Raw genomic sequence first — 13,085 nt, 5'->3', positions numbered from 1 at the left:
CCTGGCAGCATAACCACATTTGTATCATCCAATTTTCTTTTCCACCTGAGTAAATGACACACAAACTCCAGTAGAGAGACTTCAAAAAAGAAAAAATGGAAAATAGAAGACAAGGAGACATGAGGGTTGAGACTTTTCTGAGGTTCATAAAGAAACACAGCCCTATGAACGGTCAAAGTAAAAGAGAAAAAATGTTTACATTAAAGGCATTCGTCAGTCTTTATAAAAGAAAATGGAAATAAAGGAGATTCTATCTATGCCTTGATAGCACCGCCCAATGCACCGCCGCTGAATTGTTGACCACCTGGACGTCGCTGTTGACCGCCGGGCAGTCTTGGTCCTCCGCGGGCTTGGCCCCCTCGTCCACCGCCTCGGCCACCACGAGCACCAGGGCCTTGATCCCTCTGGAAAGCATTTGCCATGCCTTGTGTGCGCTGCTCCAGAGTCTTTTCGTTGGTTTCGAGAAGAGACATGGATTTATCAGCGAGAGTCACAATCTGGGATTGCAGACGAGACAGCTCAACGCCCTTGGTGAAGACGATGGCATCATTCACTTGATCAAGAGCGGCTGCGAGCTCATCGTGAGAGATCATACGGCTGACAATTGAAACGATCTTTTTCTCGGAGAGCTCAAACATGTTGGCAAGTGTGGAGATTGAGAGTGTGTCGTAGAAAGGTGCGTAGGTGAAGAGGTAGGTACGTAAGCCTTCCTCTTGAATTTGTCCCGCAAGCATCTCCTTGATCTTGTCAGGCTGGGCCATCAAATCCCAAATCTTGATCGAATTCAGCAATTCGGTGGCCTTTTTCCAGTCTCCGCCGGCCAAGAACTTGGCACTCATGATCACACCGTCTCGCGTGTTCTCAGGTGGACCTGTGAATACTTGGCGTTCATTGTAGTCGAGCATACGGCGGAATGTTTTGGAGATAACACGGCGCTTCATCTCAGGGCTAGAAGAGGTCTGTGCCATGAGGGGAACTTCTAAGAACATGCTGGAAGTGAGATAGATGCATTCTAGAAGTTCCAAGTTGATGTGCATATGGAATGGCAGTTGACGCTGTCGCTCAAGTTTCTCTTGCTCCGGAGAGACTGTGGAGTATCGCTGAAGAATGATACCCTGGGCGAGGAGTTCTTTCTGACGTCCACTTCCGCAAATTTCGGACAGCGTATTCTGAGCCTCGTAGATCAAGCCAGCGCGGAAAGCACAGAGACCAATCTGGACGAGAGTCCTGTTGAACAGAATCTGTGTGCTCACGTCAAAGTTGGCAATATTCTCTGACAGATGAGACATGAGCATGAGATCACGAGCACGGTAGTAGTTTTCGTGGAGAGCCAAGAAATAGATCTGGCAAAGCATTGCGCGAGCCCGGATGATACCATCGCTATATTTGAACAAATAGTTGCACAGAGTTTGGACTAGAGCGGAGGCATCTGTAGTGGCATTGCGAGAAGTGATGGAAGATTCCAATGCAGAAGGGATGGCCTTCCAAGTAGCGTCCTCCAGAATCGAAACGACTTGAGAAGGCTTGAAGTATACGTGCTCCAACCGCCTGATAACTACTCGGTTAAGACTGTCCTGCCTTGGCTCGCTCTTGTCAGTCTTGCCAAGTTCTTCGACATATAATTGTGCTCGGATGAGAGCTGTGTATAGTGTCTGTTCATCACCAAGTCGCTCGATATATTCAGCAGTATGTGGGTCGATGTGCTGAAGGGAACGAGTAAGCTCGTCGTCCAGGCGCTCGACAAATGACACAATGCTTCCAGGAATGCGTAGAACTTCTCCCTCTGCAACCTGGGGTTGTTTCTCGTCATCCTCCCATTCTTCAGCACCCTCGGCAACAATATGGTTGCGGTTTTCCTCCAAGACAGAGAGAAGGCTAGAAAACTCTGCACCAGCGAGTTTCCATTGTTCGGGGCTCATGTGGTTTGCGGTAGAGGATGTGAGATCGAAACGAGTGGCAATAAGAGTGAGATATACCCGGATTCGCTGATAGGGAGTCTGAGCGACCTCGAGCAGTTTCTCCATGGTGCGGATTTGCTCTAGACGGTCGGTGTTCTTCTTGCCTCGGGATTCGACGATGATGCGTAGATGTTTAAGAATACTTTCAGCTGTATACTGTAGTGTCTTTCCATGACGGCCGACAGTGGCAAATCCCTCATCATCTTCAACAGTGAGCGCATCAAGAGAGGTTGCAACACGAGTCCGAGATGTCTTTTCAACTTTAACCTCCGGGGTTTCAACAGCCTCCATATAGCCGTCTTTATCATTGCGATACTTGTCAATCTCGGAGGCATAGTCCTTGTTATTTTTCTTAATGCGCTGTCTGACAGCATTAAGACCCTTGGTATTGCTTGCGTTCATCTTCTTCCCCGTTGTCTTTTGTTTTGCAATGGTCTCATTCATATAGTCTTCGAGATCGGCTATAGCTTTGATATAGACTTTTGGAGTAGGTCCGGATTGGGCAATTTTGAGGACTTGTCGGTTGAGCTTATCGAATTCTATAGAGAAATGAAAGTCAGTGAATCACGATAGCGAAAAAAAAAAAGACCCTCGGTCTAAAATGATGAGCTAACTCACCAGTTGAAATAACTGCCCAGTCACCGATTTTCTCGGCATTCTCAATGAGCTTCACAGTGCCTTCCAACTCCTCTAGTCGCTTATCTTTGGCACTTTTGACAATAGTCACTCGGTCTTCATCCTCGCTCTCATCGGTGTCGTCGCTATCATCCTTCAAGAAAATGTTGGCACCGGTTTTTTTAGGCCGATCCTCATCTTCACTGGTGTCATCCTCGGAAGAATCATCCTCTGTAACGTCTTCCTCGCTGGACTCCTCTTCCTCCGATTGCTCATCCTCCTCGTGCTCACTGTAAAGCTCCTCGTCAGAAGAGCTGGTGTCACTGTCGCTATCGCCACCGTGGAAAAATCGACTCGACATCTTGGCGATTTTCCTTGCTGCGCGCTTCTGTCCAAGTAGTAAGTTTGTGACCTGTGAGATATCGACAGGGCAGGTAGCGTCTATTGCTTGACGACGATGATTTCGTCTTTGGATAGGAACGATCCTAAGCCGCAGTGGGATGACTTGGGAAGGTAGGCGGCGATACAAAATTTAAGCGAGGGGTCGCTTAACCCAATCAGGTTACGTCGCAGACAACATGCCAAGAAATCGGTTTCCAGATGGCAGACGCCCAAACGCCCAGGCGTTTGACGCTCGACGCTGACAGAGAATCATTGAGAATAAGTCATTAGAACGTCGGGTTTTATGGATATTTGACCTGCTATTCTGCTACAACTACATGAATCATTAAACTAAGAGAAATGTATATACTCATCAAGTATTCTCAATCGTCTTCGTGAACTTTGCATTGCCACGACAAAGCAAGGTGATCATCAAAAAAAACATTTCAAGGTTATCACTCTCGAAAACATCGTCGTGTAGGAATATGAAACAAGTCTTCCAATAATTGCGCCGGCGCTATGCCAAAACAACCCATGAATGCGGAACGATATCGAGCCCTCCAAGGAAACCGTTGAAAGAAAAGAAAGAACTACCCATGAGGCCGCAAGTTCGTTGAGGTTTTGCACTTGGCAATGATCACTAGACAATAACGCTCCGCATTTCCAACGCTTTTCCAGAGATTTGTCGAGGACGCGGGTAAGAATCTGTACTCTCCTTGGTCGGTTTTGATGCTAGCCGAATCGATTTCAAAAAGAAGTAAGATTCATTAGCTGAGCGCCACATGTGAATGAACAGTGATCAGATATTTGCCAAGGCTCTACACCTCTTTCTGTTCCCTTCTCCAAAAAGGCAGACAATTCCTGCTATTTAGCAAAGACATCTTTTTTTGCTGATATTTCCCGTTGTGCATTATGAGGCACGAGCTGTGGACGATCCCTATCGGCCTGTACCACAAGCCCTCGCCATGCAAGGGAAATTTGCTCTTGATTTAATGCCACTGGGATTGCCCCATAAAACCATCGCCAAGAGCGCCGTCTTCGAGAGTTCGGATGAAATCTCTGTTTCGATGGCTAGCCCCGGGGCGACTTCCGCGACGCCGAGAATTTGCAGCAGATTCGGCATAACCGTCCGGAGGAGGAGGGTAGTAGGCTGGACTAGGTTGAAGTCTGATTGGAGCGTTGGGGTCGAGATGACTAGCAACACGTTGGATTGTTGGTGGTATCCCTCCTTGTTGTTGATCCAAAGTGGTTGCTCGCTGCCGTCCTGCTCTTGTGGTTGCTTGAGCGTAAAGACTTTGCGACGGTGCATATTGGGGTTGAATCTGACCCTGCATCATACCCATTTGGTGTCCATATCCTGGTGGTTGAGATGGATAAGGCGGTGGAGCACCTTGCTGGTGAGTAGAATACATTCCATTGTAAACTGGGGGAGCTTGGTTATGAGAAGGCGAGTGGTATTGACCCATCTGCATGGCGTAGGCGGATTGCGCTGCAGATTGTGCTTGGGCTTGAGCAGCTTGAGCGGCCTGGGCAGCTCTTTGCTTGCTTGCAGCTTCCGCTTGCTGTTGCTGTTGTATGCCAGGAGCGATACTTTTGTTGAGTGCTGAGAATTTCAAGTTCATGGGAGGCACAAAAGGTCCAGTAAATTTCTGCTGGGTGATGAAGGGATGTAGCTTGGCTTGCTGTGGCGACCATCGTTCTAGAGGATTAATTTGTAGTAGGCCGCGCACAAAGTCAATGAATGCGACACGGTTATTTACCTCTGGTAGTCGTTAGTAATATTCTAAGGAAGCGGGTGGGTCGAAATATAGGGTGAAGGTTACCTCTCTCTATTTCGGACGGCTTCATGTTTTTCCTTGGCATCGCATAACTGCGAATAATCTCCTCCAGAGTACTCGCCTGAAAGTATTTCTTGCTTGGCTGCTCTTTTGTGTTGTGTTCACGAGAATACTGTTCCATGCTCTTGAGCCGCCATGTTTTTCTGCCAAATTCATCTTGCGTCTTCTCAAAGAACTCTCCTGATTGTTTTCCCATCTCAAGCATCCACGTAGGCGGCAACCCCAGCATCTCTGTAATACGGGCCACTTGGTTGTACTCCGACGAACCTGGGAAGAGCGGCAGACCAAGGAAGAGCTCGACTACTATACAACCTAAAGACCACATATCAATTGCAGATGAATATGGCAGACCTAGAAGGACTTCAGGTGAACGGTAGAATCGGGATTGGATGTACGTGTACACCGTCTGACGTTCATCGCAAGCAGAGCCAAAATCGATAATCTTGATAATAGGACTTTCAAGACTGAATTGATAACATGTTGTTAGCATGCTTTCTATCTTCGGAAAACACTGAGAGAGATAAACCTACTTCTTTAGCAGTATATTCTCCGGCTTCAGATCGCAGTGTATCAATCTTGCCTTATTTAAAAGGCTTAAACCATTCAGTAATTGTTGCGCAAACACACGCACAAGTGTTGTGCTTAGTCCGCGGAACTGATTCTGCTTGATGAGCTCGTATAGGTTCACACTCAGCAGTTCAAACACTAGGCAGAGATGCTGACGATGTAGGAAAGTATCCTTGAGTCGAAGTAGGTGATGATCGTCATTTTTGTCGTACTTCTTATTAAGCTATTTTAAGGCATTAGATTGCGTCGTCCAAAGGGCCCTAGCTATGAAAAGAAAGAACGTACCAAGTCGAGCACAGACACTTCCATCATGCTTTGATTGAAATAGGCGGTCTTGTTCTTCACCACTTTCACAGCCACAACCTCCTGGGTTTTGAGATTCTGGCACTTGACCACCTGTCCGAAAGTTCCTTGACCTAGGACATCAAGAATCAAATAGCGATTGCTAGCAAAGTCAGTATACATTTTGAATTATATTGGGAAGATTATCGTACTTGTGACCTCCTTCTTCACTGCCTAAAATGTCATTGACATATAGAATATAATCGCTATCTTCGTTGTCAAATCCATCATTCTTTACGCCTTTGCTGGGTTTCGTTAAGACACGACGAGGGTTGCGCGACGACTCGTATTTGAAAGTAGGGTTGCATATGCGATACGTAGCTGGTAGGTGGGTCGTGAGTGCTTGTAGTGGCTGGGACCCTTAGTTAGCATTGTCTACACGACGGAAGGAATTGGTTACTTACACTGATAAAGCCCCCCTCAGGATTGGCTCTTCGGAAAGCCGGTTGCGCATTGATGCTGGGCTTAAGCTCCTGAATCGACTTGATGCTTGTGAACTTTGGTATCGGTCCACGACCGGGCAACTGTTTGTGATTGTTCTGTTGAGTTGTGCGCGGTGACTTTATTTCGGCGCTGAAGGGGGCGCTCAATTGGGAAGTAGCCGAAGAAGGTAGATATTGTTCCGGGCTAATGTCCGATGGCTGCAAAGGAGGCAGACGAGACGCGCGAGAGCCTAGACCACAGAATTAATTCGTTAGCCGCGCTACTGGCATGATCGGTCAACCGATGACAAAACACTATACAGTATAGACACACCTGGGGGTGACTGATACGCCTGTGGTGACGTATACGCACTAGCTCTCGTAGGGGACTGACGAGAACTACCTGGGCCAGAAGGTCCAACAAAGGGATTCTGGGCAGGCTTCGTTGGACTTGACGAGTACGGTAGAGTTGGAGACATTATGTTCATAGGGGAGTATCGGCGCGCAGCGGATGACTCCTCGGTCGGCATGTATTGCGACGACGGACGAGTATTGTGAGTCAACCTCGTAGAATATTTAGCACGATTGTAAGGGTCAGCATCCTCCATGGGGGTATCGGCGTCGGTAAAGTAATCGCGTGTATGGGGTGTTGCCGCTGGAGATGAAGCCATCGATACAGACTTGGACGTGGAGCCAGCAGAGGTTTGCGCGGCGGTTATGGGAGATTGGTAACTTTCATAGGTGTATCCGGCGGGTGGTTGAACCTGCTGTTGTCCATTGTACTTGGTGTTCAGACGATACGGATTAGACCCTGCTGCATTATCAAGATGAGGCGGATGACCTGGTGGGAGGTTGCCATAGGACTGCCACTGGGAATCCATGGCGTGGCTGTCTGATATGAACCAAATTTCATGCGGAGGGTAAGGGGGCTGAAAAGATGAGGCTGTTGATGATAGAAATGAGTAACGTATTGTCTAGCAACAGTGCTAAATCACTCAATATGTGCTGGAAGAGACAAGTTGGGTATGCAGCACATTAACTGAGGCTCTCACTGTACAGGCGACGTAGCGTAGAAACAGTGGGGGAGCAGAATGGCGTCTGACGCAAGCGAGGAGTGGATGACGCGTGAAAAGCTGAATTGGTGCTAGAGATAAATGCAGCTATTCATAATCCCGGGCTTTGCTTGTGAGAATAATTGTAGGGGCTGCACAATGAAGCTGTGCGCCAATTCACACAATGTCGGTTTGTGAGGCAGAGAGGAGGAGGAGGGCTCATGGATTGATGTCGTTGGGCGGGAATGGTTGGTAAAGAGGCTAGTTAATTAGAAGCTAGCCCTCAGTGAGGATTGTCGGCAGGATCGCTTCGGGTTCTAACCTGGAATGCCTGCGCTGTGGGGGACAAATCTCTGGGGTTGCTCCTTGATGGCAGGATAAGAGAGATGAAACAAAAAAGAAAAAGAGAAAAAAAAGAGAGAGAAAGGAAATAAAGAGCTACAAGACAACGATGGAGAGCAGAGAAGAAGATGCAGCGAGAGATGGGATGGTGGATGGAGGTCGGGTAGAAGATAAGTGTAGGAGGCACGACGGCATACCCAAAACAGCTCTTTCCTTCCCTGCCTTCCTTCCAGTTACTCCGGACGCGACTGCCTCTTTGAAGCAATTACATGACATGCAGCATGCTCTCTGCGTACGTCGTGCTCATCCTATACAGTCGCGGCTGATATATTTACAACTACATCTAAATCTAGCTAGCATCGTGGATTGAGGGATTACTGCAACCCCCGGTGCGCTTGCAATTGCGCGCGATTGTGAGTCTCGTTTCCATTGCCGACAGATGGAGTGGCGGGGGCCCGACGCCAAAAAGCGTTAACGAGTCGCTCAATCTCTAGGTATGCTTAAGACAGGGATGCTGGTGATTGCTTTCACTCATCCTCGTCCCCATGACGACATGAGTAGAAAGCTACCACTAAATCACTCGTAAAGCGAAGGCCTCCTCTGCCTAGCGGTAGGCTCGCTAGGAGGAAGCGACATGCGTACTGATCGGCTGCAGACCACGGTAAGTTAAAAAGGAAAAGGGGGCCCAGGAAGAAAAGGAATTAATTATCAGTCATATTCATGTGCCTTGGCGACCAATAAATCGGTGCCTGCTGAATATGGATGGATTCATGGACGAAGGGAGAGGAGATGAAGGTGCTGACTCATCCGTAAGGCAGCAGCCCTGCGAAGGCGGTCACGGACGCCACCTCATTCTGCCTTCGCAATCCGGCGGCGATGTCATCGCTGCATTTTAGTTCGTTGGGGAGCTGCCATTGATCCAGGAGCATAACATAGGATGGATACCATGACCTCAACTCCGTTACACTGATCCTTGCACTCGCGCTCAAAGTGATCAACCCCATAACTGCTAGTTGTCTTGCTGGTCATGATTGACGCTTTGCGCCACTCCGTCATTTACAGGGCTCAAGGTGGACGCGGAGACGGTGCTCGGTGAAGGCCCACGACTACCCTTTTTTTTTTCTTCCCTTGTCAAAAGTACTTGCAGTGATGCAGTCTGAGCCATCGCATAACTCAGAAACAACGGTAGACCCGCCATTGACTGATGAGACTGCGAAGCTTCGCGAACTCCAGACAAATGTCCGAAATCAGGATGAACTGGAACGAGAACTCGGCCGTCAGGTATGAAAGTCTCTTAATGGCCTTGTTTGTTAAACATCCAAGTCAATTCTAACGAAACGTATGAACAGGCTGATCAGTTGCTTCTTGAGCAAGCCGACGAACGAGATCAGAAGAGAATTGACCGTACAACAAAGGAAAAGCTGTAAGTGTATTCTATTCGATAGCATCAATGTTTTTTGCTACGTTGGGTTGACACCGAATAGAAAAATTGAAGAGCAGATTTTGAAGCTCTATCATCGTTTGGAACAGCGCGCGGGTCCATCTCAGAGAGTACGCATTGAATCCGAGATCGCCAAGGCGCAGGATCATCTATCGTCACTTGAAAACGACTTGAAGGAAATAAAAGAACGTATTGACGAGCGCCATGACAAACAAAATGACGTCTCGAAAGTTGATTCTGGACGATTACCCAATGAATCCAGAAGAGAATATCTCATACGGACGGGAAAAATCACACCATTCTCAAAAATGGGAACTGGCCCTAAAGAGGGCCCATTAGCGAGTTTGCACGACGCTCTCATTGATGCTGAAGATGAGCGTGACGAAGCCGAAGCTTTACAGAACGCCTCCAACAGAGCTGCAGTATCCCATCGTGAGTTACGGGTTCCGGGCATCAACATTAGTGATGTCAGCGAGATAACTTCAGACGACGTCTTTGAGCCAGGCCCGTCGCGGAAAAGGAGACGGGTTACCCAGAGACACCATCGAGAACGCATTAAAAAATCTCCAAAAGTCAAGGCCGAAGATGATGATAGTTATGTCGAAAGTGAAGGAAATGTCTCGTCCTCTACGGATGAGTTTGACCCGACACCTGGAGAGGCTCGCAAGGAAATCTCCAGGAGGGTCCATAGAGATGATGTAGAGGATCTTCGAGGGCTCGACGATGGTAACGAGGACTTCTACCAAGCCCGACTAAAGCGCTGGGTTCGTCGACGAGCTGCTGCCCGCAAGCGAGTTGACAATACAGGGGCCAATGTGAACCTTTTTGAACAAGATACAGATCATACAAGTAGAGAAGAACCTACAGAAGAATGGCTTCTGCCTCATCCTACTATCCCCGATGCCGAGTATGACGGCGGGTATCGTATACCCGGCGATATCTTCCCTGTTCTTTTTGATTATCAAAAGACTGGCGTTCAATGGCTCTGGGAACTCTACCAGCAGCAAGTTGGGGGTATAATTGGGGATGAGATGGGTCTGGGAAAAACTATTCAGGTCATATCTTTCCTGGCGGGTCTCCACCACAGTGGAAAGTTGAGTAATCCGGTGATTGTGGTTGCTCCTGCGACTGTTATGAAACAGTGGGTTACTGAATTTCATCGGTGGTGGCCTCCTTTCAGAGTTTCTATTTTGCATACCTCTGGGAGTGGCATGATCAATGTTCGGAGTGAAAGTAATCGCGAGAATGCTCTAAACAATGAGATGTGGGATCCTAGTCGACCATACACTATGTCAAAGGCCCAGAAAGTGGCTAAGAAAATTGTGCAGCGAGTAGTCGAAGAAGGCCATGTGCTAGTTACTACTTACTCTGGATTGCAAACCTATGCACCTGTTTTGATTCCTGTGGACTGGGACTGCGCTGTTCTGGATGAGGGACACAAAATTCGCAACCCCAATACTTCAATCACCATTCATTGCAAGGAATTGCGTACCCCGAACCGTCTTATTCTGTCTGGTACACCAATGCAAAATAACTTGTCTGAGCTGTGGTCACTCTTTGATTTCGTTTTCCCCATGCGCCTGGGAACTTTAGTCGATTTTCGAAATCAATTTGAATTTCCCATTCGCCAGGGGGGATATGCAAATGCAAGTAATCTTCAGGTCCAGACAGCAGCGCGCTGTGCTGAGACTTTGAAGGATGCCATCAGTCCCTATCTTCTACAGCGGTTCAAAGTCGACGTTGCCTCGGATCTACCGAAGAAGAGTGAACAGGTTCTCTTCTGCAAGCTTTCTCCGCTCCAACGAAAGGCTTACGAGCAGTTCTTGAATTCGCAGGAATGCAATTCTATTCTTGCCGGACGGAGACAGGTCCTCTACGGTGTTGATATGCTACGCAAGATTTGTAATCATCCCGACCTCGTTACCCACAAGCTGTTTTCGACATCAACTGGGTATGGTGACGCCTCAAAATCCGGAAAGATGCAAGTAGTAAAAGCTTTACTAGAGCTGTGGAAGGACACTGGCCATAAGACACTATTATTTGCACAGCACCGAATTATGCTTAACATTCTTGAAAAGTTTATTAGAGCTTTGCCAGGGTTCAATTACCGGAGGATGGATGGCGAGACTCCGATTTCACGGCGCCAACTCCTTGTTGACGAATTCAATAATTCGCCTCAAATTCACGTCTTCTTGCTCACAACCAAGGTTGGGGGCCTCGGCGTGAATTTGACCGGCGCGGATCGGGTTATTATTTACGACCCAGATTGGAATCCATCAACTGATATGCAAGCTCGCGAAAGAGCATGGAGGCTTGGTCAAAAACGAGAAGTAACTATTTACCGCTTGATGACTGCCGGTACGATTGAGGAGAAGATCTACCATCGTCAAATATTTAAACAATTCTTAACCAACAAGGTCCTGAAAGACCCAAAGCAGCGACAGACATTTGAGATGAGCAATCTCCACGATCTCTTTTCTCTGGGCGAAGAAGGTCAAACTGAAACTAGCAGTCTCTTCAAGTCAGAGGTTACCTATCAGGAACGTGAAAATTCTAAAATCAAAGCTGGAACAAAGAATGCCAATTCTCCAGATCTGCATGATGACGGACGAGAAATTCAAATGGTTGAGGGAGTCACAGCCGTGGAACATTTCCACGATGAAGCCGAAGAAGCCTCAGACCAGGGCCAGGGAGCGAACGCGCCGGGTGCTTCGAATTCCGAAGCACGTTTGATGGAGACTATATTTGCACAGTCGGGGGTTCACTCTGCTGTCGAGCATGACCGGATTGTAAACGGAAAGAAGATTATTGCACCAGACAGGGGTATCATTGAAGCTGAGGCCAAGCGTCTAGCAGCTGAGGCAGCAGAAAAGCTTCGCAAAGCCGAGGAGACCGCACGATCCGTACCTGTAGGAACGCCGACGTGGACCGGCCAATTCGGCGTAGCTGGGAGGCCGGAAGAGAGACCTCGGTCTACCTTTGGAGGGGCAGCCAGTACAGCGCGAGGGGCCGCTAGCGGTCCTTCGTCTGCTAGTATACTCGCAAACCTCGCTAACCGTACTGCTAGTCGCACCAGCAGTCCTCGAGATAGCCCGGCTCCTGGTGGTCGCGTTGACTTTATGTCGATGATTCGAGATTATATGATAGCCCAAGGTGGTTCCGTTTACACTCAAATGCTGATTGACCACTTCAATCGATTTTGCACTACGCCTCAGCGGTCAGCCGAGTTCAAGGAGATTCTCAAGAAAGTGGCTGTTCTAGAGAAAGGCGGACGCAACGGGAGGGGGAAATGGTCATTGAAGAAAGAATATGCGAAGAGAATAATTGTTGAGTAGAAATACATAGTAGATACTTAGATACCCAGAGGCTCCAGAGCATTGCCTCTTCCTACTTGAAAAAGTGCCCCGGTGAAACTAATTCAAAATTTCAATGAACAAAAAGGCAACATGCCTGTTGCTAAGACAAGCGTTGCTATTTATGTTCTTAATACCGCAGCACATTGACTGAAATCCCATGGTGTACTTATAGGAAAGGGATCGGAGACAAATCTTTGAGCTTTATATAGTATGAAGCCAATGCCGCAAATGACCTCTTACCTGGGCTGTTGGTGGGCATTTCACGTATCATGACTGCGACTCTGCATGACTGTTCTATTAAAATAGATCATCCGTGTACGCCCTTGTCTTTCTCATGCCACAAGCTGTCTTCATTTTATTTACATATTCACCTACCTGGGAAGCTCTGTGATTAATTTCTAACCTTGTCTCCATTCAATGGTCACTGGTTGTACGCCGCGCATCCACGTTTGGTTTTTATATCCTCGCACAGGTGAGATTTGGCATAGATGCCTGACGGTGCTTCATTTAATTCTAAATCGTAAAGCTGTTTATGAATGCATAAACGAGGAGGGAAGCTTCCTCGTCTCTTCCAGGATCCGATCAAGTTTGGTGAGCTCCTGTCTGCTGGCCTTGGGGAGGTGATAGCTCCCGCCGGGCAAGTATTGGTTTGTTGGATTGACTGTCCCTAAGCATGCCGTGGGAATCGATGGAGAATGCATTCGAGTGGAATAGGGTCTGAAGTCATATATTCCTAGGCAGACTGGGTCAATTTCTGGTTTCAACTCCAGT

General features: G+C 47.9%; 3 protein-coding genes across 3 annotated transcripts; 1 reads left to right on the top strand and 2 right to left on the bottom strand.

The window, feature by feature from the left end:
* Positions 1–254: 254 nt before the first annotated feature.
* Positions 255–2,934, bottom strand: UA08_02457 (Eukaryotic translation initiation factor 3 subunit C; the record flags this gene model as incomplete). The annotated part of the gene is made up of 2 exons (XM_020264501.1): positions 255–2,497; positions 2,577–2,934. The coding sequence occupies 2 exons, from the start codon at positions 2,932–2,934 to the stop codon at positions 255–257; spliced, it is 2,601 nt and encodes an 866-aa protein (XP_020122325.1).
* Positions 2,935–3,943: 1,009 nt separating this feature from the next.
* UA08_02456 (hypothetical protein) lies at positions 3,944–7,004 on the bottom strand (the record flags this gene model as incomplete). The annotated part of the gene is made up of 7 exons (XM_020264500.1): positions 3,944–4,716; positions 4,778–5,256; positions 5,323–5,582; positions 5,645–5,804; positions 5,854–6,053; positions 6,106–6,374; positions 6,458–7,004. 7 exons carry the CDS (start codon positions 7,002–7,004, stop codon positions 3,944–3,946), a joined length of 2,688 nt encoding a protein of 895 aa, XP_020122324.1.
* Positions 7,005–8,666: 1,662 nt separating this feature from the next.
* UA08_02455 (hypothetical protein) lies at positions 8,667–12,293 on the top strand (the record flags this gene model as incomplete). Its single annotated transcript, XM_020264499.1, has 3 exons — positions 8,667–8,798; positions 8,867–8,940; positions 9,002–12,293. The coding sequence occupies 3 exons, from the start codon at positions 8,667–8,669 to the stop codon at positions 12,291–12,293; spliced, it is 3,498 nt and encodes a 1,165-aa protein (XP_020122323.1).
* Between the last annotated feature and the right edge of the window lie 792 nt (positions 12,294–13,085).

This window comes from Talaromyces atroroseus, assembly GCF_001907595.1.
Source record: "Talaromyces atroroseus strain IBT 11181 chromosome Unknown scaffold_2, whole genome shotgun sequence".
Taxonomy (NCBI): Eukaryota; Fungi; Ascomycota; class Eurotiomycetes; order Eurotiales; family Trichocomaceae; genus Talaromyces; species Talaromyces atroroseus.
This window is presented reverse-complemented; position numbering and strand designations above follow the sequence as displayed.